General features: G+C 39.0%; 1 protein-coding gene across 15 annotated transcripts in view; it reads left to right on the forward strand.

Moving 5' to 3' along the window:
- Nucleotides 1-15416, forward strand: part of sema6a (sema domain, transmembrane domain (TM), and cytoplasmic domain, (semaphorin) 6A) — a 108115-nt gene extending 92699 nt beyond the window's left edge. For 9 of the 15 annotated variants that reach the window (XM_023958294.2, XM_078953191.1, XM_023958297.2 and 6 more), the window contains 2 exons: nucleotides 41-220; nucleotides 11162-15416. In XM_023958294.2, coding sequence (XP_023814062.1) covers nucleotides 41-220; nucleotides 11162-12309 — 1328 coding nt within the window. In that variant the 3' untranslated portion in view covers nucleotides 12310-15416. Of the gene's footprint in view, nucleotides 1-37; nucleotides 221-11161 lie in introns of all 15 variants that reach the window. The other 6 variants (XM_078953188.1, XM_078953190.1, XM_078953189.1 and 3 more) reach the window with 2 other exon arrangements.
- Nucleotides 15417-27133: the final 11717 nt, after the last annotated feature.

Genomic DNA, 27133 nt, shown 5'->3' on the forward strand with positions numbered 1-27133 from the left:
TCTGCCGTGGGCGCAAGTTAACCTGTGTTGTGTCCAGCAGGCCACCATCACCACCACCATCACCACTCTCTCTCAATTCCCACCCCGGCCCTTCCAAAGGCCGCTGAGGGCCCCCTAGGGCGGGGCCGCATGGTGGAGCGGAAGGATCCCCCCATGAGTTCAGACAAAGGGGAGGACCCCTACTTGGCCGTGCCCTCTCAGACTCAATCCGAAGCCAATGGTAAGCCTTGGAACACAGCGGCGAGCAATCGCTTTTGTCCATTGTCACCTGTGGCAAGGGAGCAAGGGAGGGTTGGGGTTGGGGGGGGGGTGTTAGTGGAAAGGAGAGCTTCATGTAATTGAGATTTACAGCTGCTTGACTGCTTCCAGCTGACAAGGTGTAGAAACGGCGGATAGCTTTCTCTCAGGGGGACAAATTGCCTCATGCTGTGCTTGGAAACCTCAACAGCAATGTGACAAACACAAATGCACCACACACGCGTGAATCCGCACACGCATTCAACATTAGGGATGCATGTATGCGCGCAAACACATACATGCACGTTATTGGGTGGATTTATTATTCTCGGACTGTAATGTCCCACGGGAGATGTAATATCCAGACCATTACACTCCGCAAAGGAGGATGGCAATGTATTTATTTCCTCAAGTAGATGGCCCGGTCCCTTGGTTTGTCATACTTTGCAACACAGTGACACGACATTGAACGCCCTTTTCTCCTGTGTTAACAACCTGCCTAATGCTGCGCCGCCTCAAGGACGGCTCACTGGATAAATGAGTCAGAGAGAAAAGGATAGAAGGGGAGGAGACGACGGGAGGCCGTAAGAGGGACAACGCACACTGGAGGGGTTGGAGAATAAACGTTTTTGTGATGCTGCCAATTCGTTAAAATCAGACCCCATTAGAAGTAAATGTAACATGTCCCTTTTTTGCTTATTTTTTCTTTCAATTAAAAGCAGTATAACATCTGCTTTAGGAAAATAAGGAATTAAACTAAATGAATTTTTGTATCAGTTGATGTTTTTCTACAGACTCAATACATGAAACACGCAGAAAAAGCTGCTCAGCTTTGAGTTATTTTGTCACTTAAGTTGATTTGCAAAAAGAAAAATTTCTTCTTGCCACCTGGGGAGTAAAAACAGCCAGAAAAGAGAACACACAGAATTTCTCCTCATTCACACGGGCTGAAGAGTCTCTGAACAACTTTAGTGCTGACAAGTTAGACTGAAGGGTTGATTCTACCTGTGCTAAATAAATAAATTCAAAGGATTTCAGAAGTACTTTGTGATAGGACTGAGCCTGTGGTAGGGCTACCACATGAGAGCCATAAAGTGGGGCTCCATAAAACCCAAATATTGCTCATTCTGAAAGGTTGGTTCCAGTCTTTAGCGATGCATTTTCACTATCTCCTGTTTGTGAAAGGAACAGAGGAAGAGTAGTGACTGCAATGTCAGCTGGAAGCAGTAAAGCACCACTGGGTAAATCCAAACACAATGGTAGCAGAGACTTCAGACAGCATGCCTACAGCCAGCATCACAACGTGCTGCCGTTACCTGAGAAGGTGTAAAATTACTCCAACCTCACAAAGAATGGTTGAAAACATTTCTGGGTTAAATTTCTCCATAAAACATTCTTTTCTCAAATGCTTTTTTATTGAATTTGATTGAAATTGGTAATGCTCAGGTAACTGCAACAGGGCTTCACTTTTTTGTTTTCTAAAAAAAAAGCTTCTTGCTGTTTTTCTTTCTGTATGATTATTGTTATTTTTATCACTTTTTATTGGGCACATATTCAGCTTGTTCTGAAGATCAAGTTTGATTTTTATTTCCTCAGACAGTCTGCTCTGATGAGGTCTTTTTCTTTGCTTTTTTCTTTATTTCTTGTGAGAATTTCTTGATATGTTGCATGGCTTGGTTTAATACTATATCTTGTTTTTTTCACCTTTTTTTGCTATTTTAAATGTCTTTTTTTCCCTCTGTTGATTGCTTTGATGGTATTAAGCACAGTTTTGCCTCCATACAGCTTAATGCTTTTGAGCATGGCATATTGAGCACTACAGCCAGCACCACTCATTTCCCGCTCCACCCATCCTCTTTCCCCTTCCTTCCTGTGCCCCCCCCCCAGTGTTATTGGCTTCAGGTGTCAACTGTACTGTGAAAACTTTGCAAACCAAGTGCATAAGTGGATATATTATATACGTATTGAGAAATTGTTTTGGAATGTTAAATCAGTTATTTGCATTTTTATAGCAATGATAAGTTTCTGCACTTATGCAATAACTGATAAAGATTTTACCAGATGATCAATCTTCAGTTTATGCTTAAGAAAAAATAAATATCATCTTGCATCCAAAGTTGTTTTGCCAACCTGTTAGCGACTTGAAGGGAATTAAAATTACCCACCAACTTTTTCATTTGCAGTCAAGAACTGCTGGAATCTTATCTGCTAATGAATATTACAGTGCTGGAAATATGTATTAGCCCCACACCACCAGAGTAATTAGAAAATGCTGTCAAGTGATGATATTCAGCATCTGCATCAGCAGCAGCATTGTCTGGCATTCCAGTGGGAACATCGCAGTAAACAGCAGGTTGCTCGTGTTTCACAGTACATTTGAGCGGGGTCCGTCTGGCCCTCATCTGTCTCTGCTATCGTTTCACCTACTTCATGATGGACCTCCCCCCTTCTCCTCCCATGGCTTACCCTGTCCCTCCCCTCCGCCTAAAACCACCATCTGCTGCCATTGTGATCAGTCTCCCTTCCACAGGACCCCTCATCTGACCGGGGTGGCACGTTCCAAGGCTGTACCTTACCTGGTGCAAATGAGTCCCTAAACCAATTTATAGGACCTCCTCCCCCTGGTTCTCTCCTCCTTTCTTCTTTCTCCATTTCCATCTTCCGGGTTCATCCCCTCATAGTGTGTCTGTTCTCTGGCTGGAGCCATATCTCCAGGGAAAGATTCCTCCTCTGCACTCGCAGCTCCTCTTTTTTCCCCCCCTTTTCCTACCTGTCTTCCTTTCTGTCAATTTCTGCCCCCCCCCCCCCCCCAACCCTACCCCTACATCCACCCTCCCCCAACCCCGACCTGTAGATACTGCTGTGTTGCTCCAATTTATAGGTTCATTACAGCTGCTATTCAGGGAGAAGGAACAGGGGGAGGTGAAGGAGAGGAGGGACGGAGAGAAGCTACAGGGAAGGAGACACAGGGGATGAGTGAATACACGGCCACATGATAAAGATTTATTAAAAAGAGCGGAACAATAATGTAGCAAGGAAGGTTATACCAAAGATAAAAGATGGGAGATGGAAAAAGCTGCTGAGAGATATGAAAAAAACGAGATGGTGAGGAGGAGAATTCGATTGGATTTAAGATGCACCGAGGTGCTGCAGAAGGACAGATTTAACAACTGTTCATCCCTCCATAAGAGTGCACATTCTATATTTTATCTATATTACTCTCACATTTAAAAAGTCAAAAAAATAAATCGTATGTTGCAGCATCAACAGGAGCAGCTCCTTATTTTGAGTAACAATGGGAATAATGCATTTATCACTACAATAGTGGAATATTTTAGTTTAGTTAATTCAGTCACACTAAATTCTTAAACAACCAATCAGTCACAAAAGTAAAAAAGGATCATTTTAATGTAACTCAAGAGTTCCAGGACTGGGTTATAAAAGCCACCTACTGTGAAAAACTCAATCACAAGTCAGAAAATATATGATCTACAGATTTTCACATTGCATTTGTGAATCTCAAAACACAAGGGAACATAATTAGCTTTATAACCTTCCTGACACACGTCCTTTTGGATTGACTTTGTGAAACAGAAAAACCATGCAGTCACCATATGGATGAACATGTGATTTTGCTTTAAACATAAATTGCATTATCCTTTAAAAGACACACATCACTACAATGTTCCGGCTGTGGATATACTATAATTTACCTACATGGGGTGAATCATTTCCCCCTTTTTTTTCAGACATTTTCCTCTCAAGGCTGAACTTATCTTTACACATAATAAATGTTTAATTTTTGTAGTACCAGTAGCTGTAATCAAATATGTGATATTAAAAATGCTTAAAAACAATTAGGAAAAAAACTCAATCATAACCTTAGTGAAAGTGTACAAGCTATTTTGACTCAACCAAACATTTAGTAACACATTTCCACTGAAATGAACCATCCTAACTCTGGGAATGCAAGCAAAAGTATCTGCCCAAATACAACACACTTGAACATATGCATTAATATTATCCCTCTAGGACATGTTTTCATAAAGAAATTTGTTTCTGCATGACACTACTCACCATTTTCATTACATTGATATATTCCCCTTTTTAATCTGTGTAGAAAAATAGTGATCAATCATAACAGAACTGATACATTACTTTGTCCCCTCCCAAAGTTGCTGTGACTGAATAGATTTTATTATAGTTTGAAAAGAACATAGATGTTACACATGTACTGTTTCTTTTAAAAAAAAGACATATGTTTCATCTCACCCACATTATCGTTCTTCCGATTCGAAATGTATATAGATTCTTGGAAGTTCCCTATGGCGTTTCAAACAGAAAGTACCTGGTGGTTTCAAGAGGCCCAATACGTTTCTATTGAGAAATAAACAGCCATTACTCAGTCATTGTATTTGTCAGAATAACTTTTTTTTTCAAACATGTTTCTACTAATTCTTTTTTTATTATTATATTTGTTCCTGTCGTGCAAGTTATTCAAGTTGCCTATATAAACTAGTCAATAAGGTGCCTCAAAAAAACATGTGGTCTCACATCAAATCTCTGAAGCGTTTGATTGACGGATTCTCCCAGAGCCCGCTTTCAAGTGGCAGGGACTTGGCCTTCCAACAAGCTAAGCCCTGAGTGGCCAGAGTGGTTGCCATAGAAACATTGACTCAGACAGATATTGACCAATAACTGCTTACAGATGATTTCTGGTTCCAACATGTCGACATCCATATCACCAAAAAAAAAGAAAAGAAAAAAAAGGTGACTGAAGTTCTCATATACAGTCAATGGGTAGCACTAATACATGTTTAGGATGACATATCAATACATGGCAAAAATGTAGAATGAAACTTCATGAACTAATCAAAAAATTAGGCTATTTTACTATCCCTGACTTTTCTTTATACTAGAGAACATTCTCAAGAAATGATTTAATAAATATACAGTTTGGCTACTATGACATTTTCTTTCCATGATCCACTAAAGAAAACATTTTTTTTTACACTCTTAACTTCCCAGGTGACGTGGTTAGTTTGTAGATATGTTTTTTTTTTCATCATGTCATTTATTTGAGTTCAACCTGAAGGAAAATAAAATGGATATCACATGTTTGAGGTTTATAGAGGGAGAAAAAGGAAATTATCCACCATAACTGTTATGACAAAAAAGCCGCTATAATTATCTGTACTTAAAAAAATTGCTTCCATTTGATTATTATCATAGTTACACCATCTGATGTAACTGACAGCTCCTCTGCGACAGGTACCTTTGGGGAGGCTCTATGAAGGAAAGAGTGTAAAAAAAAACAGAGACTTCAAGTTTTTTTTTCTTTTCTCAGAAAAAGGTCAATAGATATAATGTGACACTGTTTGATTTGGAAGGTTGAGGTTAACCACAAAATATATCCACACATTAGCTCTGCAACTGGAGCCACAGCAACACAACAGTGCCAAGCAGCACAAATCGTTCTCCTTTGGCGGCGAGCCCTCACCATCTGAGGTAACAGAGGCTCAGGTTCACTTTACTGCACACTGCTGTCAAACTGAGCATATGACTGGTGAAGTTTTAAGAAGCCTAAAAGCCTGAGCTCGCTGGGAAATTTAATGGTGGTAGTTTCGTTTGTCCTTGCAGCTGAATGATTGGATTTGGGTTAATCCTGTAAGAGAAAGGATGATAGGATTTAGGTTAAAGGTTGGTGTAATGGCCCTTTAAGGCATGTCAAAGCAATGCAATGAAGAAAAAAGAACTAATTACACTTTCTTACTGTATGACCCATATTCCTGTCATTCTAACACCCTAAAATTAAACAAAGGATTCTGGTTTTGTGTTCCTCACTGGCCTGAGATTGAGACAGCTGAATTATTTTGCGCTCAATTGTTAGTCATAATAAAAAAACTCTGACTGGATGTTTTCCCAGCATTGCACGCTCCCTTGACTGACGTCAAGACACAAGCCATCATTTCCTCCACTGATTAGCTTATTGTTCTCCAAGACAGCCTTTGTTTTCCATGCACATTTGCCACTCACTCCTCCATTTTTTTGTGTTTTTGGTTATGCGTCTCAGCAAGAACCCCCTCACCACTGATAGCCTGCACAAAAGCTGTGATTTGTCTTTGGGCCATGTGAGACGGAATCTCGTATCATGACGGCTCATCCGTTGGTGCTTTCAAAGCTTTTTCTCATCCCTCATTATTCAATTTTATGTCATGTTAATGGTGATCGTCAGGGAACCACTCATGAAGAAAATAAAAGCCCAGTCTTTGTTTGTTAGTGTTTCTGTGTTAAAATCTTCTGAAGCTGCTTTCAGACTGAACGCGATTAGCATGTCAGACGCGACCAGAGGTCTTGCAATGCAATTAAAACAGTTGTTTTTTCAACTTGTCATAGTTTTTTCATCATATGGTGGTTCTAATAGGCACCGCAAATTCTGTATACAGTGGTCCATGTTTATCATGGGAGTTACATCCTAAAAATAACCTGCAATAGTTGAAATCAAGTTAAACACTACAGTTTGCATGTAGGGATTTTGCTTTGGGTTAATGTTTCAGTGTTAATACCTGAGGTTCAAAATGATATAATTAGGGTTTTAATTTCCTTATCCAGCTCATCAGTATTCAGTATACCGACTGACAGCTTGGCGATGGCTTTAATATTGAATAATACCATTAACACAAGTGGCTCTTGAACACAAACATACACAATGCTTAATGGGATGATATCCAAAGTAGAGCTTAAATAGAACCTAATGAATTGGTGACATGTAAGCACCAATGTTCTCTCTGTGAGCGAAAAAGCTAATAAAAAAGGAGGAAGCATCCACTGTGTCGCATTCGAGGTCTGGTGCCTTCTCGTCTTAACATCGGTGAGTGCGGTTAAGTTTGATGAAGATTTGTCTCCTTTCTCCTGACAATGCTTGGTTAATGGCTGGAGGTTAGAGGTTAGGAGGCCTTTCTGTAACCCCTCTGTGATGTTTAACTGCCTTTGAAGTTTCCCCAACACAAAGAAATGCTCTGAGCGCTTAAATTCATGATGCCTGTGAGCAGATTAGAAGAGAATTTGAGTGTCTGAGTGTCAGACAGATAGAAGGAGAGCTTCCACAGTCCAGTCACAGCACATTAGTTTTGATGATTTCAGGTAAAAGTTGCCAACCCAGTTTGTTTTGATGGGAACAAACAGCTTAGTATCAAAGCCTGAGGCTGGGAGAAATTAAAAATGATTAAAATGCCCAACAATGGGGTGAGGAAGACCTGAAACCAAAAGACTAGATGTCAGTACAATCCAACAGAACCAGCCTGAAGCTGCACATCTTTGTGCTTCAAAAACGTTTTCATAATTTCCATGGAATGACCTTAGAACTGTAGCCAAAGATCGTAAACCTCCATCAGAAAAGTGAATGGCGTTTTCATCTTGATTTAAAAGCCTAAAGTCCTATGATTTGACCGAGACAGCTGAGGTATCCTCTGTGGCAACTTTCACTCCCTTTGATGTCAGATGAACAATCCCTCTAAAAGGGAGAAGTCGTCAAAGCTCTTCCCTTTTCCCATCGTCTGCATTATACCTGTGGCCTTGGGCTAGACACCCTCTAAAAGTCAAAGTCTGTGTTTGAGAAAAGTGAGTGATGGACAGAAGAGAAGAAACAAAGCGAAGATCCAGTTTCTCTTGTCAATCAAAAAAAAAAGTCCTAAACCCAATTGGCTAGAAAAAAACAAATCACCTCTAAGAATTTCCCAACAACCCAACATAGTTCATGTTCTTATACAGCACAACGGGAAGATTTGAGGAAAACTAAACTTCTCAAATTTCCTGCTCTCACAACAAAAACAGGCCTCCTAGAAATAAGTTTAAAAAAAATTAAATTTGAAATAATTTCTTTAAATAAGCAAAAAAAAAAGAAAATCTGCCAAGAAAAAAAATTCTAGTCACCAAGACATGTTTCTCAAGGTAATTTTTTTTTCTTTAGAAAAAAACTTTCTTAAAAGGAATATTTTTCTTGCAAGACAGAAAATAAGACACTTTTTCTTGAAATAAAACACGTTTTGCTTTCTTACGATACTGTTTTTACAATGTGGGAATTTGCTTTTTGGAGATCTTAAGGGTTCCTCGTGTCAAGTCAACCTGAACCCCACCCCTCCACCCCATTCTTTTTTGTTTGCTGAAATGTTTAGACCAAAAAGTTTCAAAAGGCACTCGCCTTTACTGATGTTTCTGCCAGAAGACAATAACTCAAAGACCAGGAGGTTGTAATTACAGCTTTCCCAGTTTCCACAGAATAGAATAGATCACTTGTAGTGGCTGGGCGGTGCGAGAGAAAAACACTTTGAAACATGAGAAAAGTCGCTGAGTGGCAGAACATGAGAGGAAAAGTAATCAAAGTGAAAGATAACGGCAAAGAAAAGTATCTCTCATTTGGAGAAGTTAATGGATGAGACAGGAAGTAGATGTGTCACCAGGAAGGCAGAGCATTTAGTTACATGACTTTAGTGCGTCACGTTTTTCTGCAGTCACACAATACTAATCCCTCTCACAACAGCCCTATGACTGGACACATTTTTGGTTATGAAATATTCTGACCAGAATTTATTTTTCTCCATATGGTGTGGTTATTTTCCTTCATGCTGTCTCTACTCTCCCACAAAGAAAAGTTAACTTTTGTTTTTACAGTTACATTAGATTATTTGCACACAGATTGATCTCAGAAATCTATAAAGATTCTATCGTGCTTCATTTTTGCTCAGAAAGAGATTTTATAGTAAACATTGGCTGAAAAAAGATGATTTCTGATCATTAAAAAGACATTTTTGTTTTTAATCAGGGTTAGAGGATTCAACTGGATGTTTTAAGCAAAAAAGTTCACACAAAAAAGCAGAAAAAAAAGCAATAATCTTAAATAGTAAAAACGTATCAAATGCTAAAATGATTTAACAAATTATCAATGAAATTAACGTGATATACTTAAATATAAAAGGAACTAAAAGATCCAAAAAAGCCACTGTGATAAGTAACAAACGAAAATCAGGTTGGAAAAAAAGGTGACACTGACAAAAGTAATGTCAGTGCTGTCTATGTTCAGACAAAAATAATGTTGTCTGTGTTCAGACCTTTTATTGAAAAACATGAGGAGAGCATTTTCTCTCAATAGTAAACCATAAAAACTGTTCCTTAATGATTTGCCTGAGAGTAAATAACATTTAGCAAGTCAGGTCAACAAACCTTTAGCGGAGTTACTAGAAATAGGAATTGGTTGATTCAATTTAAAAACTTCTGGTGTTTCTTTTGTTGTTTGCAAGAAGAACAGAAGCTCATGATTCTGACATAAAAGGGGATTCTGCATAAAAATCTCAGTTTAGGACAAATGATGACTGATTTTCTTTCATCAAGTCTGGGTTTCCCTATGCCGGTCCCCAGCTTGGATGAAAATACAGGATTTTTTTAGGGCAGGAAGGGCATCCAGTGTAAAAATCTCTGCCAAACCATCTCTGGGAATCAGTGACAGCTGAGGCAACCATTGAAAAGATTTGCCGAAAGGTGAACAACATGTTTGCTGCAAAAAAAGAGGGATTTCACAGGATGTATTTTGTACTTTTTTTGGAACTAATGAACCTTTAATATCAAATAATAGTAAAATAATTTTTTTACAATGTTGTATTTAATTTTATTTCACTAAAGTAAGTCAAAACAAGTCCTATTTATAAGAAGAAACAAACAGTGACTGTATTTTTCAGTTCATGGTAGTTTCACTTTAATACAACTATTGCTCATAAAAAGATGTTAAAGGACTTGCATGTATATTGTACTTGTTCCAGACTCCCTCAAAAAATTCTTTAGACTGGCTGACATTTCCATTTGTTTTTTTTTTTTTACTTTTCAAGTAGTTTTTGTTAGCTAAGACAAGAAGCATGGCCTTTAGAATTTCAGAAATCTTTCATATGTGAGCACTCTTCAGTTTGTAATATATCTTGCGTTATGAGATGAGTGTGGTGCATGCATGCATCAAAACCAGTCGTGCTCACAGAGGTTCTTTCATGTGATCAAGTCCACCTGCCTAATCCTGTCTGTGGTAGCCGATGTGTTGGACGTGGGTCATGAGGGAATAATAAATCAGTTTTGCTGTGGACTGGTCTCTTTAAGCTTCAGTACAGCATGCTCTCTCAGATGTCTACATCCTCCAAAAGGCTGTAGGTCATTATCCGTAAATAAAATCTGCACATCCACATTTCCATTCATGGTGACCCTATTTTTTCACACACAATTTCTTACTCTGACCCCCCAACCCAGCCCTTTAAATACTTTGCAGCTGCTGTTATTGAATTATCTTTGATTTGCTATATCATGGTGCCTCTCTGGCTTTATTTAAATAAGACATGCTTTCACATGACAGTGATGATACAGCTCATTGGATTTAGCACCTAATCAGAGGCTTTTTCATGTGTTCTCTGGGATTCACGAGATTGAATCCAAGCATTATGAAAATTCTAACATTTGCATCCATAAGAAGAAAGGGTATTGCAGTCTTCTTTATCTGAGCTCTCATCTCTTTCATTCCAGGCGACGGTTTTATCTGGGATTTAAAATGAGAATTCTAATCACCCCTCCAAAACATTTACAGCCCATGATTGGATTCACTGAAAAAAAAATCCCATTTGTTACTTCAAGCTAATATTTATCTTTTTGAGTATCAGCTCTTTATTATGAAATAAATCCTTTTTCCCATTTACATTCATGAAAAAAGACGTTAAAATCTAATATTTTTAGTCAGAATATGTCTTTTATTCTTTACAGCTAACTCCTGTTCTCTCCACTTTGATTTGTCATATACTGTCTTGGGTAACAGATCTTTTTTTGTCTCCAACACAAGGTTCTGCAAAGTGTCCTTGTGTTTAAGGGCTCAATTCCTTTTGTGATTGTGTCTCCTTAGGCGTGATCCGTGAGAGCTACCAGAAGGGTCGTGACCAGCTGGTTCCCGTGACCCTGCTGGCCATAGCTGTCATCCTGGCATTTGCCATGGGCGCCTTCTTCTCAGGCCTAATTGTCTACTGCGTCTGCGACCACCGGCGGCGAGACATCGACCTGGCAGGCCGCAAGGAAAAGGACAACCTGCACCTGCACTCCCGACGAGGATCAATGAACAGTGTGACCAAGCTTACTGGTCTGTTTGAGATGCAGGGAAAAGAGGGTCGCCCGGAGGCGATTCTCACCCCTCTCATACACAATGGGCGACTGACGCCAAATGGGAAGATGCTGATAAAAGCGGAGCAGCACCACCTGGACTTTGCTGCTCTGCCAACACCTGAATCCACGCCCATGCAGCCACGCCGTAAGACCAGCCGGGGAAGTCGTGAGTGGGAAAGAAATCAAAATATCATCAACGCTTGCACCAAGGACATGCCTTCCATGGGCTCTCCAGTCATCTCCACAGACTTACCCCTGAGGGCATCGCCAGGACACATCCCCAGTGTGGTGGTGTTGCCCCTTCCGCAGCATCAGCACCAGCTTCAGCCTCATCTGCAGCAGTCCTACCAGCATGAATATGTAGAGCAACCTCATCATAGTGATCTAAATGTGGCCCACAGCATTATGGATGACCAGGGAGCCACTCTTGAGTACAAGACAGTAAAGAATCCCTGTCACAACCTAAACGTTGATCCAGATGGGATGCTGCCACCTCGTGTGCCACAGCGAGAAGCTTCTCTCACCATCCCCCCTGCTGTCCCACAGATGGGCAAACGCTTGGAGGTCCACTCATCAGTCTATGGCCTCCGGAAAGGATCTGCATCTGCTGCTTCCGGGTCCTCTGCCCTCAAGAAGCACAACACCAACTCATCTAATTCCTCCCATTTGGCAAGACATCACAGCTTCCGTGTGGAGACCCCACCACCTGCACCCCAGAGGGTGGACTCAATACAAATGACAGCACAGGGCGTTTCGCTGTCAAGGCAGCCCGGAATGAGCTCCTATGGTTCACTGCCTCGAACAGGTGTCAAACACCTCAGGCCTGACGTCCCTCCTAAACCCTCTGTAGTCTCACTCTCAACAAAAGTCAAGTCCAGTGAATCTGGCACATAGTCAGCTTGTTATTCTATCAGTCCAATGTGAACAGACAGCACTGAAAGTTGTTTTCTGAAAGAAGGAAAGAAAATAACAGGGAATACTGTACAACATATATCTCCTCTTTCGTGCTTTGGCTTGTTTGTTTTTGGTGTACAGTACAGTGGAAAAGTTTTTTTTTTTCTAAGAAAACACTTTCTTTTTATATAAATATGTACATATAAAATGGTTGTTGTCTGTTAATGCCATCATTGAGCTCATGCTCTGGCTGGTGCCCAGTTCCACTGAAAACACATACGGGAATGTGTGCTACTGAAGAAAAGTGGACGCCTGTCCCTGAAACTGTTGGCACTGTGTAGCATTTGAGGCGGTGGCTGTCTTGTGCGCCTTGTCTTTGGTCACCGCGACTTCTTAAACGTGCCAATAAAAGCACACAAGACGAAAGCACGCTGGAGAATAATTGCTGTACAGTACAATGACAACTGGAGAATCTATGGGAGCAAGAACTAAGAAAGATGGACTTCAAAGACACTCAGCTGCTTGAGTTCTGTTGGAAACTGTGAAACGCCTCTCAGTGTTACAGCAATCAAGCCTGCCTGGGTTTGACCTAAAGCCTGGCCGGAGGAATCCTTTACTGTACTGGTTACTGAATAACACGTGACTGTTAATAGTAATAGCCTGTTGTATTTATTTTTAATAAGTGCTTTAAAAAAAAAGGAAAATGAAAAAAAAAGACTTTCCAGGCTCGTTCAGGAACAAGGCAAAGAAGAGATGTTTTAATATTGATTAAACAAATGAGAAACATATTTAAAGTCATTAAACTGGAGCCAGTAGAACTTTCTTGTTGACTGAAGGTCAACCAGGTCTTACTGCGTGCTCAGTGGGACCTACAACTTGAGGTATACGTGACTTCTGCAGCAAGGAGGAGATATTTATTTAAACTGTGCCAGACCAGGACTTTCACCTTTAAGGACCAGAGTTTCCATTGTTGAGACCAATCAGAAAAGACGACCTTTCACTCCTCCAATGAGCATCCCCCCCTCCCAATTAGCACTGTGGTTGAGTTGGAGTCAGGAACATTTTCCCTGATGCTGCTCCTCAGTTCCAGCCCAATGTTGCATCCTGCGTATATATTTATTAGTACATTTAGAAACAAATATATATATATGCGGTTATGCAAAATTACTGGAAGGTCTACAGACACCAAATTGAAGCTGTGCACGAATCATCCATGGTGTCACACAGGTGAGCAGATGAAAATGAAAACAACAGAACATCTGTATCTCCTGCTTCTTTTTCCACATGTAAATTTGTGCCTTACACCCTAAAGTAGTGACAATGTGTTTTTTTAATAGCTGTTAACTTTGTCTACTTGTTGTACTTTTTTTAATTTTATTTTTCTTACATTATATTTTCCTGGTTTGATAAAAATGCAATTCAAGAATGTAGGTGTTATTATTGTCATACCGGTCCTTAGACATAACACACGGACGATCCAGAGGATGGAGTGGAAGGGGTTGTCCCTACCTCCATCTGCTTCTTCTCTCCTACAGATTAAAACACTTGCACTCACACAGACACACGCACAAACATGCACACTAATCTTTGTGGTTCTTTTCTGATTGTGCCATTAAAGGCTTAAAGCAAGCATTTTTGTTGTGCTGGCAGTTTCGATGAAGACGTTGTGAGCGTTTCCGATTTTCAGTTTTCTACAAGCTAAAAGTCCTAGTATTGTTTTTTTTTTTTTTTTTTGTTGGTTTTTGGCTGTCTGTCTGTTTGGAGTGATGGTGAACTGATTGACTGATGGAACATTCGTTTTTCATTAAAAAGGCAAACGTGTCTGCCTGGTGCACTGCAATAAAAATGCGACAACAGCACCGCAGCATCATACATTTGGAGACACGTGTTTGGCCCCAGTGTACTAACAGACTTCACAGCTACTTCTGTGCAGTCATTCCTTAGGCAGGTGTATGAACAGGCTGGTTCCTGTGATGAAAGTTGACATCAAATCAACAGTAGTGAAACGCGTACCCTAATTAACCCCTTTTTTGTAAGAAAAAACAATCTGAGGACATTTTTTTTATGTCGCTTCACTAACTCTCATTATCAAGGCCTTAGGAGTTGCTGAGAGTTTGGCTAGTAATATTTTTGTTTGTATTGTTCATTGACTCTGGGATTTTTATTGATCACCCCACTGTCACTATAACACTTCAAAACCAGAGAAGCACTCCCTAGTTGTATGTGTAGATAGGTCAAAGTTTTTCTTGTTTTTCTCAATGGAAGAAAGCCAACAATGTCTCCATCCACAGCTAAAACAAGGACATGTAGGATCTGTTACTGGATTTGCATGTGTGCAGAAACGCTTAAGAGTTTGGTTGCAACTGGAAAAACAGGTCAAAAGCACGGGCCAAAGCCAAGGTGCTGTGTTTGGATCAGTCTGGGTGGGCAGCTAAGACAGTTATCCCAGCAATTCAGTAAACCTTCAAAATACATGTGGCCCGAGATTAGCCATTAAAGTGCTTTCACTTCAGAAACATTCACAGCTTTTTTCACCCTCCAGTGCATTCAGTGTGTGAACCACTGACTTCCCAGCTCTTAAAAAGCTCCAAACTAAATATTTCTGTTTTAAAAATATTTAGTTTAGAGAGTCGGGGGGGGGGGGGGGGGATTCACATATCCTCACAGAATGTGAGCAATGCGACCTCTCTCTGTGTGAAGGTTGAAGGTTCCATTCCTGTAGGGACAAGTGAACCAAGTAATGAGAGCATCAAGCGTTTTGATATCAGAGGAAGGTTTAAAGACTTTTAAAGATGGTTTTAGGACTGATGTGTGAAGCCTGCTGTGGACAGTGAGGTTCTTTAGTGTGTGCCTTTTTGTCTCTCACCTTTGTTATAATACACTGCTACTAGACGCAAACCAACTCTACTGTCAACCTTTCAAACTTTTGAACTTTGTAAGCTTGTAAAGTATTGTGATGTCACAAAGTTTTTTGCCCTGTTCTCTCCACTTCCTTAACATCTGATTCACAGCTTAATGTATGTTGTAAAGAAATGGAAAAAAACCTCTTTAATTTAATGCAAAATGTAATAAAAAAAAAAAAAGAAAATAAAATTCTTGTCATGAAACCTGTGATATGGCCTTGACTTTTTCACTTGTTCTTTGCCTGAGGCTGTCTTCATCTTTGCAGCCAAAACTTCTCTAAACTTCTGTGCAACGTTTAAGTACTTGTTATACACAAGAGCTCCAGAATCTTTAAAAGGAAATATTTCTCTTTTTCTGAAGAAGACTGCAGTACTTTTGTGACCTCCAGTTCTTTTGTGCTTTTAAAACTACCAGCATTCCCTTAAGATGATAAATAATTTCTCTGAACTGAAATTCTACATTTAACATAAGGCTTGTCTGTGTTAATCCCAGAGCTTTTCATCAATCTATTTATCTTCCTAAGTTAAAAAGAAATAAAAAGGTATTCATCATTCATTCATTCATCTTCTAAACCCATTTTGTTTCTTTTGGGATCACAGGGATGCCTGAGCCTATCACAGCCACTTGTGGGCGAAGGCAGGGGACACCCTGCACAGTCTGTCGCAGGGCCACAAATCACACACCCATGCACACTCACATTCACATCTATATGGACAATTTAGAGTAACCTATTTACCTATGAAACATGTTTATGAAAAAGCTTCACAACTTGAAATAGATGCTTAGAACTGAATTATGGCAACTGTATTAAAAGATTTAAGTCAATAAAAGTTCAGTGAAACACAAATAGGGGTGGGGTTACACAAATTTGTTTTTCCCATTCCTTTTCAAGCAATAATCAAACTTTATTTGAAAACTCAAACTCAGTAATTATGAGTAATTATAACGCAGGGTTCTCTTCTATTTATTTTCTAATCAAATTCATGAATTATTATCACAACTAGATCCGTAGGAGTATTTTTATTTATTCATTGTCTTTATTTCCATTGTTATTTTTCTTTAATTGCATGAAATAAGCCAAATAATTAATCAAAACGTTTTGAAGCGAAGGAAGATGTTTTTTTAATGAATACTCTTGAATAATTTAATGGTATTTGTGTAGAAAACTAGTTTTAAACAGATAAGTGAAACACTAGACAAAAAATGATATAGATAACTGAATATTAAAATGATCATCGATGTTAATTGGCATTTTAATCTTAATTGAGGGACTATGTTTTATATTGAATAGGACAGATGAACTACATTTTGCATACTTTGTATTACTACTAGAGCAAATGATTTGAAAACAAACCATTTTCCTAAAATGAGGAAAGGGGAAGTCTTTACATTTTGTGCGAGATATGTGCAAAGATGATTTCACCTTCAAGGTGAAAAAAGACTGCTGTTCACACAGCAGGTCATCAAAGTCAGTCTGAAGTTTCCCCGAGAACATTTGAAACATGGGAATGACGATGAGACCAAAGCTGAGCTGCTGATGCACAGATGCTGCTTTTAGGTGTAAAAAAGCCCTTTCAAAGACCAACATTTTGGCAGTTTCCTGCTCTGTGCAAAATTGAAAAAAAGAATATTTGAAAAATCCAAGAGGCTAAAGCAAACTCCCAAAAGTCAAGAAAAAAGTTAAATATGTAGATTTTTCATTGAGGTTGCATTCAAACACATTTTAATACCAGGAAAGCTCAGACAGTGACACCTTTGTGATAAAAATGTTAGCACATCACTAAAGGAGATCTCATCTCCTGCACATAATCATTGCAGACTGTCCCTTGTTATGAAGGTTTCAAACAACTGTCTCCAGTTTCTATTGTTAGCACCTCTCTGGCACCTCATTGTCATGAGCCGTGGCTTTGGCAGGAAGTTTGACACACCTGCCTTTGATTCTGAGGGGAGTCATGAGGTCCAACCGTTGGCACAAGTCAGGCTGAATGGAGATCAGATAACCAGGTTGTGGTGCAGCTAATGAGGCGTGTCGCTGCTTCCACAAAGCTGCATTGTGCTCTTTCAATCCAGGCACCCTTGTGTTGTTTTGCTGGTCACAGATCCAGATTCAGATTCAGATAGCTCTCCTTTAACATGACAGGAGCACAATGGTATCTAATGAGGAGCTGAATGAGTCACAGATCACATGTTTAAAGGTTTAATGCATATGTCAATAAATATGTAAAATAAAAATGTGTTTAACCTAGAATATTTCAATGCTAATAACAGCAGTTCGCTCTGTTTTCCCATTCAAATGTCAGGAACAATTGGGTTTCCTATACGGCTAAAAGAGGAAATAGAGGCCACTGACACAACACAATGGAAGCTTCTTCCAATTCTTGGAGGGTTTCACCCCAAATCCAACACCCTGACTGTACAGTAAGCAGAAGGAAAGAGATTGATTATGTGTAAGCGCCAGATCTATTACCCAAGATGAAACAAAAATCCAATGTTACATCAGAAATGTGGCTTCAAGTGTTGATGTGCTTAGTGGATACTTCAAGCAGCAGAAACTGGAGGAAGAAGAGCAGTAATCATCATGGAAGGACAAATCCCTACTCTGTATCTATCTACCACCAGCAAATAGAACAGACAGAACTGGACTCAAAAACAGTACATTGAACATGTTATCACAGGAGTGGACTGTAAGTACAAGAGAGATCAGGATCTACTACAGGGAGCAGGACTCCATGTACAGGCTGAGCAAAGATGCATCTGTGACAATCCAGCATATAACAGCAGGGTGTAAGATTCTAGCAGGTAGGGCATACCTGGAAGAACACATTAGCAGAGAGGCATTAACATCTGTGTTGAGTATAAGTTGGAAGTCCCCACGTCGAGATGGGAAACACCTCTAAAGCAGTTGACAGCAATCAAGCTAAGATCTTGTGGGACTTCCAGATGGACAAAATAGAATTGGCCAACAGACAAGACATAGTCCAGAGAAGAAGAGGAAGAAGGCCATGTTGATAGATGTAGCAATCCCAAAAGAAAGTAACATCAGGGAGAAGGAATGTGACAAGATTGAGAAATACCAAGGGATGAGATGAGATCAGCATAAGAGTGGAAAGTGAAGGCAACAGTGGTCCCTCATGTAGCTAGAACATGCTGGAACAGATTCCATGAACAAAATCTGAGATCTCTGTAGAGGAATGAAGTCTCACGGAACAGCTAAGAAACTCTGCTGTACCCTCAAGCTCCCAGGCCTCTGTTAGAAGACCTGAACTCGAAGGTTTCATGGAGCGAGTGGAGAATTTTCTTTTTATAGCTCATTCAGTTAGAGACTATGTTTACTTCTGTTTACTATGTTTTCCCAACTTCAGTATTTACCCCTTTTTTATTCTCAGGTTGGTCTTAAACAAAAACAAAAAAACTGAGAAAATAATCAGTAAGGCTGGGATTCCTTAAAATCAGGTTGTAGCTGATAACTTGAGTTTTGATTAAAAGAAAATGTCAATTATTTTATAATTGTGAAAACTCACATTAGTACTTATATGTTATAAACTTAAGTGTGTCGTAAAAACAATAATTTAACTTTGATCATTTTTGGGGTTATCTGGTGTTAAAATTGTAAATACTTCACTACTGGAGCTCTGATTTTCAGCATGACAGTTTGTTGGACCATCAGTCATGATTGGTACAGTAAATTATAAAGTATTACAAATGGAGAAGAACCTGTTTAGTATTTGCTTGTTTTGAGATCTGCCTAAATAAATCGCTGAACTGTGATTCTGAAGAGGCTCACCCTGACCTCATGCTGATTTCCAATGAAGCATTTTGAAATATCGCTGTTTGAAATGTGCATTTCAGCCCTTCTAAAGAGCTTTCCTGAAAAACTAGGATGTCAGAGTACTATTACCTTTTAATAGTACTGTGACATTTCATCATTTACTTCCAGTGCAAAGTCTAAGTGCAATACTCAATAGATTTTGTTGCCCTTTATAGCAGCATGGGCACTATTTTATTTGTAACCAAAAAAAATTGACAAAAATAGCTTTTTTTTTTCTTTTTACTTATTTTCTTTCAGGTTTTGTTTTATTTCAATTATTATTTTGGTTTTTTGAATGTCACACATTTTGTCTCAGCGCAGACACATTTCCCAGCACTGTGTCAAACTATAATCATGAAATGGAAAGTTGGAATTTCATAAATAATATTAGTGTCATGAAAATGTTCCTGCTGGTTTTATTTGCCAAGCGCTCTGGCTGGCACATTTTGAAGTGCTGCTTAAGTACAGTTGCTGTAAATGTAGCGTGTCCATCTGTTCTAAAGCCGCAGCAAAAAAACAATCAAACATGGCTCATGATCCCACATTATGACCTGTCAATCCCAAAGCTTGATGGTTCTTTTCTGTTTTAAAGCGGTCAACCAACCAGGATGAAGCCGCTGAGCAGAGATAACCTCACATAAACCATCAGGACCCATTCCACACCAGTCCCTCATTACGTTAATCCAACTGGACTGGCCATAGTCTGCCTGTGCTCATTTTAAGTGCCTCCACAATCTGTGGCTGAAACCATCTAAACTGCACTCTAATCCATGTTGTTGCACCCAGCAGTCAGTCATTATCCACTCAGAGAGGCTGTCTGTGTCAGTTGCTGCTTCAAGTGGAAAGCATCCTGTTGTTTATTTCACTTTTTTCTGCCTGAATAAAATTTCACAGATAAACTGACTGAGAGGCAAAAAGCAAGACTGAAGGTGAAAAAGACAGAGGCGATTATTTACGAGAAAAAAGAAAAACACCAGGTCAACATGCAGATAAAGGCAGCCCCATAAAAACCAGCTCCATCTGTCTGTCCCACACACAAACACAAATGGATCCTAAGTGATGTGTCACTGGGGATTCAGTATGATCTGCTGTAAGAATCATTAATGAGAGTCAATTGGCCCCCTAACAGCCGTTCTCCATGTTGGGCGGCTCCTCATTAACCTGCCGGGGCATGATACATATGAGTGTAAGTATGCAAGTCATTTCCATGACGACACTCAGAATCTGTTCACTGAAACAATTAATTTGAAGGAAGCAAGTAAAACATTTTCAATCAACAGTAAAACATTTTTAAAAACGCAGAGAATTAATCTAAAAGGTAATCTTGTGCTTTTAGATGATTGGGTTACGTTTATACGCTCACATAAAGCTGCTATTTTTCTTGGCTTGTTTTGGTCAGTTACATTTTCTGTTTCTAAAATGGGAATTGGACAGAAGCAAATCCCTACAAATAACCCTGCATTTTAAACATGTTACAGTAAAATATGGATGTAGAAAAAAAGGTTCTTGACCACTTGATGCCTGAATTTATTTCCAGCTATAAAACAATTTCACTTCAAGTTTTGCTTTAATGTAGCTGCTAAATTAAGGTAGTTTTGGAGCCAAAGTGGTTTGATGCACAATTTGCATAAATAAGCATCAATGTGTTGAAACCAGCCTTTTTGTATTATTTAAAAATTTTTTAAATTGTTATTATCTTTATAACATAAACTCCCTGAAAAAAATCAACCACCTAGGTGGCTCATGAATATCCACAATGCTACGTTTTTTTTCCCACATTCAGATATGAACCCTTTCTCAGACTCTGTTTTTTACAGGTTTGTTTTGCACTTTGAGGAAAGCATCTTGCATCTTCTGCACCGAGAAAGAGCCACTTTGCTTGCCAGACCTTACTGCAAAAAGCAGGCATTACGTCTATTAAAAGCATTCTGGTCACATTTTATCATTGTTAAATGACCGTGAATATATTTCAGACACTTGAACAGCAATGCGATATCCACTAAGTGCCCTGTTTGTGAAGCAAGAAAAATTGCAAATGAGTGAACGAAAAGAGCTAAGATACCTTATAACCTAAGAGAGAAACCAGGAAAACTGCTGAGAAACGATCTGGTAAGCAACCAAATTGTTTTCTGATGCATATGAAAGTAAACCAGTGTTACTTTTTTTATATCCAGTGTCTTATGCTAACCAAATAATATCTGGTTCGCAAGAGAAACCAGTACTTTATTAATTTTTACTTCTACGTCCCTTTACGGGCTTCATAGAAAACCTACTAAATAAATATAGGAAATAAAATATTTTAACTCAACGTATTAAATAATGAAGTTAATTACTGTATAATGAATGTCAAGTCTTTTTGATTACTCATCTAGGTTTTTAGATCACTTCCTAACTTCCTCTTCTTTTTTTTTTTTTTTACATCAGATGCCCATCCTGTATTTATCCGAGCAAGATGGGCCCAATGACACCATGGCTTGGGCCGCCTCGTGGTTACGTTTCTACCTCCTAAACTTTAAAATTACATTTCAGAATTCCAGAAAAATTAAGCCAACATTCGCCTAATGAAATTTGACTAGGAAGCCATTAAAGTCCCCAAATGCATTTTTTAAGTAATGAGTCCGAATAGGCAGTGGGCTGAACTCTGACTTGCAATAATAGTATATTCTTGTAAACTTCCAGCGTATTGAAGCATGCATCATTCAGCTTAAAATTTCCAAACCTAAAAAACAATCCCGCAGAATATTTTCAGAAAAGGTTCGCAGGAAGGAGGGCAAGAGCAACTGTCTCTCGCTCTTTGAAAAAAGCCTGAGGCTGTAAAGAAGCAGTAAGAGGAGTATACCTCAGGGACTTCTGATGGCAGAGTGAGCAGGGAAAACAGCCAAGCCTTGTTCTCCCTTCATAAGCCTTGCACTGCACACGCTGACAAGCATGCAGGGGAGAAATTGGCAGTGGGAATAAGGGCAAGGCGGTGTAAATTTGGATCACAGAAGGCTTCAGGGTGCACTGTGCGTTCATCGCTGTTGCCCTGCGCATATGCAAACTGGGCAAGGAGCTTAACAGGGAGCTGTGGATGGGGATAAAAACAAAGCCCATGGGTGATGTTGAAGGGGAGCTCAGGGAATGGGATTGAAGTCTGCTCCTCAACCATCAGCCTTATGCACATTTAGATGTGCACAAAACTGACACATCCATTATAGGCACTAAGTCTAAGGACACAATGAGCATCAGAAAGAAGAGATAAACCAAAGAGGAGACGGCACCAGCTTAAAGAACATAGCATGAGGTTCAAACTGGGCAATTATTCTAAAAGTTCAGGGTAATTCTGTAAAACTTGAAGAAACTTTTTTACAGTGACCCAAGAAAAGCGCCTCCAAAAAATGTGTGAGCTGGCGGTCAATCAGTGTTACTTTGTAAAACTCTGTGACCTGGTTTCCAAATTCTGTCATCAATGAGGGGACCAAATAATGTGACCACACACAGCTCTTTTCCAAATATCCCAGAACACACCTGGTGTTTTCATAATCAAATCCCAGAATCAGGTTTAATCACAACAGCATATGTTATGCAAAGAGTGCAACAGAAAGCATGAGTCGCATGAGACCTTTTAATTCATTGTTGCAGGTGCAGAGAGTGGCATGTGGTCATAAATGAAACAGAATTTAAAAAAAAAAGTCAGAATTGTTGACTGTTCAGTTCCTATAATAGGTGCTTCTCGGTGATGGGCCAAAACAACCGTGACAAAGACAGAAATGAAAAATGCCACCTGATTTATTGCTTTGTATAGGTTTTTCATTTTCCCGAGGAAAGTGTAAACAAGTCGCTCTAACGCTGTAAAACTGCAGGAGCGCGACTGTCGGAAACAAGCAAACTCCCTGTCTCTTTTTCTGTATTGTTGATGTCAGATTTAGCTGCATTTGTCTACTCTCTGATATACCTGTTACACGTGTTTGAAAAACAAATTGTAAACTGAGGTTATATTCAGAGATCTAAATCAAATCCATTACATGATCGTCTGTTCATTGTTGCTACAAGTGTACTCCCACACATACTTTCAGTGTCTGAGGGTGAAGAGCCTTGTTGATTTGTTTAGATTTTTCCAACTTGTTCTGAATTACTACTAGCTGTTTGGTTCTGACATGTCATGTCTTTATTTCCTTGGATGAACTTTTGCAATGACTGATCAAGCAAACCTTGGTTAATCTGAAAGGTGATCAATGGCGTTAATCTTTAAGTATTTTAACCCATATATCCATTTTATATACCTGCTTATTTAGAGTCATGGGGTTCCTGGAGCCTGCCCAGCAGTGGTTTGGCAAAGGTGAAGTACACCCTGAACAGTTTGCCAGTCCATTACGAGACCACACGGAGACAGACAACACGCACTGACAATTAAAGTTACCAAATAACCTATGAAGCATGGCTTTGGACTGTAGGAGGAAGCTGGAAAGAAATAAACAAAAACAGGAGAACATGCAAATGCCAAACAAAAAGGACCCATTCAGGGTTCGAACTAGGGTCTTTCAGCTGTGAGGTGAGGGTGCAAACCACTAAACCAGTATTTAAATAATAAAACAAAATAAACCTGTTTCAAATATAAATATATATGTATTAATAACATCTTTTTTTATCTAAAACCACTCTGAGATTGACAGGTGTTACTAATGAAAAACAGAAGAAATGGCAGTCACATACAGTACATTATAACTAAAGGGCAAATAAGAAAACAGAATGATTTATCTCTCTCTGAAAAACAAATCAACAGTCAGACAACATTTACATTTACAGAGAGGTGCTCCAACTTCAGTGATATTTACAACTTCTTTCAAATTACCAAGTGATTCTTTACTTTTTAGAAATATTTTGAAAACTTGACTATGCAGGAAATTACAATAGAAAAAAATGCTTCTTAATGCACCTTTTGGTTTCTTTGGGAACAGAGGGTATATATCGATTAGACCAATGGATTGATTTTTAAGCTCTGAATGGATGCCCCTGATTTCCATTAGAGGTTTCTTTTTAAAACTAATAATGGGGTTGCACCACTTATATTTAAGTGAATCTGACTCTTTGGTTTAGCCATTTATGCAGAAGAAAACTAAAAGGGACAATTCTAAAACATGAACCAAATAAAAAAGATGAATCAGACAGAAAACTAAAACCAAGGTGGTATAAATAATGAGATCTTTATTTACTAAATATTTTTAATTGCAACAGGCTAGGCTGCTCGGTGAAAGGTTGAATAACCAGAACCATTTTATCCTCCAATGCTTCTGTTGTTATAGTGTTTATGGATGCTTGTGGTGGGCTCACGGTGCAGCGGTACAATCCTACAATTTAGATAAAAGAAGCTTACCCTGCTGTCATCAATCGCACTGCTGAGTTTTGTTGTTATTAGTTACTGTACTGTCTTTGTTCCTCTGAATTCCAAGTGTCATGGACTGACACTTTAAAAAGAAAACACACCACAGCATCCTATTATAGTTTGTCATCATTCAAGCATGTGATGTGCTGGTCGTTCATCCAACACCTTATTGAGACGATATGGTGCCTGATAGTTGCTGTCAGTGGGAAGTGTCTGGGCTTGTCTGGCACAAAAGTGAAAAGAAGCTGATTCTTGTGACTGAGCTTCACTTTCAGCACCAATTCTAAAAAACACACCAAAAATCTACTTGACAACACAAAGTTGTAAGCTTGCTTTAACCCATAAGAACCCATTTTTTCTTAAAAATAAAATCATGTGTATTTTACCACAAACCAAGTGGATAACAGAATCTATTTCTGATATTTTTCTGTTATACTGATGTCCCCATGGGTTCTCATGGGTTAAATTCAATTTCCCCTGAGTCTAAAGGTTGGATCTCTGAGCTAAGGAGAAACTGTTATCCTCCTTTGGCAGTTTCGTTATGTTTGTTTCAATAAAGATCAGGAGCATCTTGATAACATTTCAGCTGGCTAATGCTTAGGAGCCATCTGAACACATTTCAGCCAAAGTCCGTAAAGATTTACCTGCTTATTTTAGGTTCAGACAGGAAGAAAAAAGGTTTGGAGTAAGACACTTTTCTTTCTGTTCGTCTACCTCAAAATGGAAAGCCTTGGTACCAAGGAGAGGTTATGAAAGTTTTTTGAAAATTAAAACCTGGATACTCTTCAGGTTTATTGTAATAAGCAGGAATAGCAAAGCATTTGACAAACTGTTGGAGCAACTGACATAAGCCTGAGTCACAACTGCCCTTGCGGGTGGATGTGGGGTTTCTGCAGTGCAAAAATTGGCAAACCTGTGCAGGGCATCCAGGTGGTCAGCGTGGAAAGTAAAAATCATAGACCGCTCGGTGATCCCGTGAAGCACAAAATGTCAGTCTGTTTTTCTACAAGTTGCAAACAAGGTAGGGGGTCGATGTGAATACACTAACGCGACTAATGTGTAGCGGTGTCGGACTGTGTTTTTTATGTGTTATTAATAAGGTTGGCAGTTAGCACAGGCACAGTAATGTTTGCTTTAGTGTTATCATTTTGTTTTTTATGTGTTACAAACAAGATTGGGAGTTAAAGGTATTGTGAATACTCTAAAGTGTGTCATAAACAAGTTCTAGATTTACTGTGAACAGATAATAAAGTCCAACTTTCTGATGGACTTATCTCTGACTCTTGTCTTGCTGAATGCAATGTAGAGTTTGGTGCACCTTAAATATGACACAAGTTTGAAATTAAACATTTATTGACAGGGCACCTTATAATCCGTTGTGCCCTATGGTACAGAAAATACGGTGGTGAAATGCAAACATGCTGCACAATGAGCCCGTTGGTGCTATTCACATGAGGAGTGCATGCAGTCATACTGTAGGAAATGAAGAAATCAGACAATCAGGGCTTAATTTTGTATGGGCGCTCAACGACTAATAATGTTCCCATCCCATGCATGCAGTATTCATGGAAGGTAAGGGGTTAGTGCTTAGACTTTACTAGTTTTGAGAGTGCTGTGTGAAGGGCACCATACGGCACCCCCATCTTTACATAATAAGTGCTTGTAACTCATGTTATCCCTACAAATACTTCACAATATGTTTATTTCAATAACGAAAAATCTGACATGTGTCCTGTAACGCATGTTCTCTCTAAATTGTCCAAATCATTAGCCATTCTACATAAAGTTAAGTATTTTTAAACACAGCTACATTGTATATTTTATATAGTTCCCTCATAATTCCTTATTTTACCTATTGTTTAGAAATCTGGGGGCATAGTTACAAGTCAAACACAAAACCTATTTTTATTCTGCAAAAAAAAAGCAATTAGAATTGTAAATCACTCTTCATACAATCAATCCACAAAACAAATATTTCCAAAATTAAGGGCAATTCAATTTTTGGATTTAGTTGATCTTAGTACTGGAATTTTTATGTCTAAAGTTAAAAACAATGTGTACCTGCTAAAATACTGAGTTTGTTTGAAATAAAAGTTAATAATTATGATTTTTGGGGTAAAGATATGTTTAAAAACAAAGTGGTCAGAACTAATGCACTAAGGAATAGTATTTTTGTTCAGGGGGTCAACATGTGGAATTTATTATCAGACGAACTGAAGAATGCAAACTCCATATCTCAGTTTAAGAAAATGTATAAATTTAAAAAATATCAAAAATACCTTCTGGACTGAGAGACTCTGGTAGTTATGAGGTAATTTTGAGAAGTGTTTGTGTTTGTTTGTTTTGTTTTTTTTCCTCTTCTTTTTTCTTTTCTTATTCAAGGTTCTAACAATTTTTAGGTAGATGTGATGTTTGTATTCGGGGTTGGGGAAATAAGCCTTGGCTTCACCCAACACCTTTTTCTGGTAATTTTGTTCAATGTTTATGTTTTTCAATGTTTATGTTGACATTGTTCAGTGTCAATGCTTATACTGATGTTTTTTAAGTCTGTTTGTTTAACATTCATTCATTCATTCATTTTCTTGACCGTTTTATCCCTTTCGGGGTCACGGGGCTGCCGGAGCCTATCCCGGCCACTTGTGGGCGAAGGCAGGGGGGACACCCTGAACAAGTTGCCAGTTTGTTGCAGGGTAGAATGTCCTCACTCACACACCCATTCACTCCCGCACTCACACCTATGGTCAATTTAG

Source organism: Oryzias latipes, chromosome 9 (genome assembly GCF_053564925.1).
Source record: "Oryzias latipes strain Hd-rR chromosome 9, Olatipes_Hd-rR_3.1".
Lineage (NCBI taxonomy): Eukaryota > Metazoa > Chordata > Actinopteri > Beloniformes > Adrianichthyidae > Oryzias > Oryzias latipes.